The sequence below is a fragment of the Octopus sinensis genome, linkage group LG26, assembly GCF_006345805.1.
Source record: "Octopus sinensis linkage group LG26, ASM634580v1, whole genome shotgun sequence".
NCBI lineage: Eukaryota > Metazoa > Mollusca > Cephalopoda > Octopoda > Octopodidae > Octopus > Octopus sinensis.
Window position 1 is genome coordinate 16,696,166 of NC_043022.1, and position 6,859 is coordinate 16,703,024.

The window sequence follows — 6,859 nt, forward strand, 5'->3', positions numbered from 1 at the left end:
CTGTGTGTATTTATACAGGCAGGCAGGTAAGTAGGTGTATATTTATATATAGGATGTATGCATATGTTTATATATATATATACATATCTATATATATGTATACATATTAATAATATATATATATATATATATATATATATTATATATATATATATATATATATATATATATATATATATACAAATATATATATATATATATGCATGTGTATGCATAAATATTTTAATATTTTACAAATGATCTTGAGGAAATGTCTTTAATCTAGCCGTTTGTTGGTCACTTGTTAAGTCTTTTGGTTATATTCGGTTATAGATTCGAATATTATTTCTTCATAAGGTTTAATATAATACACTGCCATACCATACTTCATGGTAAATACAGAATAGATATCATTCTTCTTTCATATATATATATATATATACATAAACATACATACATACATACACACGCACATGCATGAATAAATATATATTAACTTCTAACAATTGGTTATTAGTATCATTATGCTTAAGTGAAATGCCATATATATACATATATATATAGACCCATGTGGCATGCTTGAACAATTGTGATGATCTGTTACATGAAACCATTGGTTGCTTAGTTAATCCACAAATAAAGTATATATATATATGCACATCATTCTCACTTTATATCTGAGTGACTGAAGTTATCAATGGTTTCTTCATGAAATAATATTTAAGAAAACAGATTTTTTTTAAAAATCAAATGTTAAAAAAAAAAGACTGATTTTGTAAACTTGAATGAATTTTTCTTGTTCTTTATCATTGTTTTTATATTTTTTTCCCCTCTTATTTTTGCAATTTCAGACCTCCCAGTGGGTCAATGTTGCTTTACAGCCGCAACAAGGTCCGCTATCGCAAAGATGGCTACTGCTGGAAGAAACGAAAAGATGGCAAAACAATTCGAGAGGATCATATGAAATTGAAAGTACAGGGACTTGAGGTAAGACGACTGTGGAATTTCATTTTTCTCATCTTGAATATTGAACACCATTTCTGGACCTTTATACTGTAGTAAAAATATTCACGCTTTAAAGTTAAACATTTCTTTCCTTGACTGGGTTTTTATTGCTTTTGGTTTGTCAACAGGTCTTGGCATTTGCGGCATCAACTGTGGCAGGCAGAGAGTTAACTTGCTTTTTTTTATGTCAGGTTTCCACATCGAATAGCAATATTATCTGCTGCTATATCACAGCTCAGGGGAAGATGGATGTGGCACGGAGGTTGGAGATGAGTTTAGGCTTTTCTTTTTAGTTTTTGTTAGTTTTTTTTTTGGTTCTTTGGTTTTAAAATGTTACAGTATAGGGTTGTGATTCATTGGAATATATACATACCGTATATATATATATTATCTATATATATATATTATATATATTGTGTGTGTGTATGTATCTAAATACATATGTATATACGTATATGTATATCTATATATATCTATGTATATATATGGTATGTATATGTACTATATTATGTATCTATATATACTATATTATATATATATATACGTATATACATATGTATATATATATATATATGTGTATATGTATGTATATACATATATATGCATGTATGTATGTATGTATATATATATAATATATATACACACACACATATGCACGCATTTACATGCATGTACATGTGTGTGTGTGTACTGCAGTGAATACTTCTCCAGTTCTCTGTAGCATGGAGAAACAGACAGTGGTGGTGGTGGTGGGTGACTGCCAACGTAGTGGTGGTCACAATAGTGTTGGCAGCTCTATTGTTTATGATATATGTGACTGTTAAAATGATGGATGTTTTTACCAATTCAAAACTATTGTCTGGACACTGGAAATATCCCGTTACATTCCACTGATATCAAACCAAATCACTCTCCTCATATTTTCCACTCAAAATAAACTCACAAAATTCTTTCTACGTCAGGGAAAAAGTATTTTTTTGTTTCTTTGAGAAAACACTGGGAACTGTGTTCCTCAACTGGACATTATCTCAGAATGTTGAAACTTCCCACTGGCTCAGCCCAGGTTTATATTGTAGGCTTCTCTGGCCAACTGAGAGCTGAGTTTTCAATCCATCATACTATGCCAAACATACACTGTCTGTCTGTCTGTTTGTCTCCCAATGTGCCTAATCTAAAGAATACTTCTTAGAGATTTAAATATATATATATATATATATATATAAATATATATCTATATATATATATATATACTATATACAAAATAAGAAAATGGAGGAATATATTTTAATCAATCATCAACTACTAGATAACACCAATTCATAATAAATTATATGAATTGGTATTATCTGGTAGTTGATGATTGATTAAAATATATCCCTCCATTTTCTTATTTTTTGTATTATGTATTTGAGGTAAAACATTTTACCTTCGCCCATCTAATACAATAAATGAATTAATTGCATTGCAATTCTTAGCATTTATGTATTAGCATTTCTGGGTGCTTTACTGGCAGTATTTTGGATATATGTTATCCCATAGAGGGTTACACTCACAACCCCTATCTCACTTTATATAAATATATATATATATATATATATATATATATATATATATATATATATATATATATATATATATATATATGTATGTACTATATATACTAAATATATATACTATATATAAATATATAGTATTGGGTATATTATTAGTTTTTATTTAATCTAGTAATCTCATCTTGTCTTATTTAAATATTATGGGGTAGTTGAATACATTTGTTGACCAAAGCAATTCTTTCTCACTCACTCTATATATGTGGGTGGGTGTGCATACACATACGCATTCATACACACACACACATGTATATATGCTTATACATACCTTTATACACTCATACACATAAATATTCATACATACACATACAATATCTATACGTGTTTTTACATATACATATATAAACACATACACGTACATATATACAAACATATACATATGCATATACAAATATATTTATAAATACACACGAGTGTATGAATATATATTCATCTAGAGTCACCTCGTTACAAAAATTGATTGGTTTTGTTGATCTGATCATTTCAGAAAATAGTCATTAAATGGTATTTAATCTTAATGACTGGACAGTGGCGGTGGTGGTGGGGGTGGTGGTGGGGGTGGTGGTGGCGGCAGTGAATTTATGAATATGTTGAAATATCTCGACTAGATGGTCAGATATACGAATATATTGAAATATATCATCAGTCTAACGAACGGAGGAACCAATTAAATAAAAGAAACAAACACAAAGACAATATTATTTCTTTAAAAAAGAGAAAAGTATATTAGTGGAGGTTATTTATTTCCGATAGATCAATACAGCTTTAAATACTTAATTTTGAAGTCACTCATCACTCACACATCACCCAATGATCATCAGTCAAGCTGTTTTCAGATAAGGTTTTTATTGGTAAAACATCGACTTACATCTCTCATATCTCGGGTAATAATCACATAATACACAGGGGTGGTGTTTAGGGGTAGGATGAAGGGCTGTCTGCTGCTGAACGCCAGGGACTTAATATCACCAGTCATGTGATGATAAAAGTAGCAGAAACAACATCATTAAGCAGGGTTGTTGACCGCATCTGTAAATATTCCTTGCACTCTGCTGGTTACAACAATGAGGGGTTCCAGTTGATCTGATCATTGGAACAGTTTGCTTGTGAAATGAATGAACAAGTGGCTGAGTACTCCACAGACACATGTTCTCAGAGTGATTCAGCATGATACAGAATGTGACAAGGCTGGCCTTTTCAATTACAGGTGTAACACATTTCTGACAGCTGACTGGACTATATATATATATATATATATATATATATATATATATATATATAATATATATATATATATATATATATATATATATATAATTCTTATACAGTCTCTCCTTCCTCCTTTTCTCTCTCTCTCTCTCCCTCTCATTCCTCTCCCACCCAACTTCATCTCTATGTTTCTATCCATCTAATGTACATTAAACAACTACCAGTAATATACTTGGGACGACTAAATTAGCTTATGTCCTTCCATCATGGAAATTAATCTCATTCGTTATTGAAAGAATTAATAAAATGGAGTGAATCGTGATTAAATTCTTACACTAACAATAGTGATGATGATGATGATGATGGTGGTGGTGGTTTATCTTAGTTTAATAATTAATAATAATCATAATTATGATGAAATCAATTTCTTCAATAGTCAGCTGACCAAAGTGAATGATAAATTGTGTTAAATCAACTTAGCTTGATTACTGGTGGTTTGTGTTAATTGAGTTGCAAGAGGTCAAGAGGTCAAGAGAAACTGGGGCGGGGAATGGAAACCAGAAGATGAATTTTACATGGCATGATACACACACACACATTTGGGCACTAGTGTGGGTATAGGTTCATTTCACAGCTAAGTAGTTTTGGGTTCAATCCCGTTGCACAGCAGTTTGGATAATTGTCTTCTTTTATAGCAATGGGCACACCAAAAACTTGTGAGTGGATTTGGTAGATGGAAACTGAAAGAAGCCTGTCACATGCATGAGTGAGTGTGTGCATACTCATGTCTCCTTGTGCTGAAACTATACACTAATTGTAAACAAGTATCCCTGTCATACAAGCAGTGTGGCTCATTTGCTGTATTGTAAGGAATCAATGTAAAAGGAATTCATTTTATCAACCCTGAAAGAATGAAAGATAAAAAATGATTTTGGTGTAATTTGAACTCGGATCATTAAGGGCCAGAAGAAATACTGCAAATAAGTTTGTCCTTTGTTCTAACAACTCTATTAAACCACCACTCTAACAGCAACAACAACAGCAACAACAACAACAACAACAACAACAACAATAATAATTATAATAATAATCCTTTCCACTTATAGGCACAAAGCCTGAGATTTGAGGGAGGGGACTAATCAATTACATCAGCCCCAGTGTTTCACTGGTACTTAATTTATGGACCTGTGTCAATAGATTCTGCCAGCTTGCCACCTTTATAATAATGAAAATGATAGTAGTAGTAGTAGTAGTAGTAGTAGTAGTAGTAGTAGTAGTAGTATAGTGGTGGTGTATAAAATTCTTGAAAATTGATTTGAAATCATATAAAAATGTCTATTGACACAGGTTGAAGAATAATATTTCTATTTCATTTTGGCTTACTCTAAAATAATTAATCTCTAGGTTTTGTCTTATTTTTCTTTCACTTTTCCTCCCAAAATCGTTTGCATATGATTTTCTCCTAATTACTCTCTAATAAAACACAGTTATTGAGCTAAGAAGATATTTGGGAATTTGCTCATAATTACTCCAACCCAGACAGCGATGTTGTTGTCTTAGATGTTAGACATTTCCTATCATTATTATTATAATTATTATTATTATCATTACTATTATTATTATTATCATTACTATTATTATTATTATTATTATCATTATTATTATCATTCAATGATCACTGTATCCTAGACGTAATTATACATCAACTCTTCATATCATGCTTCTTTAAACATCACAAACCGCTAAATACCTTTCCATCTCTGACCTCAGGCCTGAAACATTGAAATTAGTGAAACTTGCCAAAAAATCACAACCCATATATTTATTGGTGACTTTAGAACCAGTTATGCATTGTACATTAGAAATTCACTGTCATGTATGCGCACATGCACAGTTGCATATTATACGCGTGTGCGTGTATGTGTGTGTGTACATATATATATATATATATATATGTTAATAATTAAGGGTACTAACAAGCATGGAGGCGCATTGGCCCAGTGGTTAGGGCAGCGGACTCGCGGTCGTAGGATCGCGGTTTCAATTCCCAGACCGGGCGTTGTGAGTGTTTATTGAGCGAAAACACCTAAAGCTCCACGAGGCTCGGCAGGGATGGTGGTGATCCCTGCTGTACTCTTTCACCACAACTTCTCTCAATCTTTCTTCTGTTTCTGTTGTACCTGTATTTCAAAGGCCGGCCTTGTCACACTCTCTGTGTCACGATGAATATCCCCGAGAACTACGTTAAGGGTACACGTGTCTGTGGAGTGCTCAGCCACTTACACGTTAATTTCACGAGCAGGCTGTTCTGTTGATCGGATCAACCGGAACCCTCATCGTCGTAACCGACGGAGTGCTTCCATCCACTAACAAGCAGTACCGGCATGCTAACATAGCAGTCAAAATTACCAAACCACAAGTTTTCACTTAAACACAAAGGTGAAATTGGACAAATAAGTAAAAGCCTTAAGACCCCATACCAATGAGGAAAATATTCGGAAAATTTAAAAAGTCAGACATATATATATAGTAAAAGGTGGGGTATAATATCCAGGTAGATTCTGAATTTCTCTGAGTCAACGCTGGTTCCTTCTGATGGTGTGTTTTATGGTAAATTTCCTTTACACGGTGGTGTGTATATATATATATGTGTGTGTGTATATGTGTGTCTTCCATTTAAAGCCTTAGGCTGACCAAAGACTTGTGAGTAGATTTGGTAGACAGAAATTAAAAGACACTTGTCCAAGGCACCCCACAGAGGGACTGAACCTGGGACCACGTGGTTGTGAAGCAAACTTCTTCCCACACAGCCACGTCTGCCTATGTATTTACATGTAATGACTTACGTTATTTGTTGTTTGTGTTGTTTGTATTGACAAAGATTATATCCCAACGTTGTTGTTCTCCTTCTCTCGTTTCAGTGTATTTATGGATCATACGTACATTCAGCTATTCTGCCTACATTTCATCGTAGATGTTATTGGTTACTACAGGTGAGTGTTTCAATTTCTCGCTTCCTCTCACTTCCCCCCTCTCCCCCTCTCTCCCTCTCTCTT

General features: G+C 32.8%; 1 protein-coding gene across 8 annotated transcripts in view; it reads left to right on the plus strand.

Annotated features, from left to right (window-relative positions):
* Positions 1-6,859, plus strand: part of LOC115224688 (calmodulin-binding transcription activator 2-like) — a 761,011-nt gene that overhangs the window by 626,559 nt on the left and 127,593 nt on the right. For all 8 annotated transcript variants that reach the window (XM_036513528.1, XM_036513532.1, XM_036513529.1 and 5 more), the window contains 2 exons: positions 831-966; positions 6,725-6,796. In XM_036513528.1, coding sequence (XP_036369421.1) covers positions 831-966; positions 6,725-6,796 — 208 coding nt within the window. The remainder of the gene's footprint in view (positions 1-830; positions 967-6,724; positions 6,797-6,859) is intronic.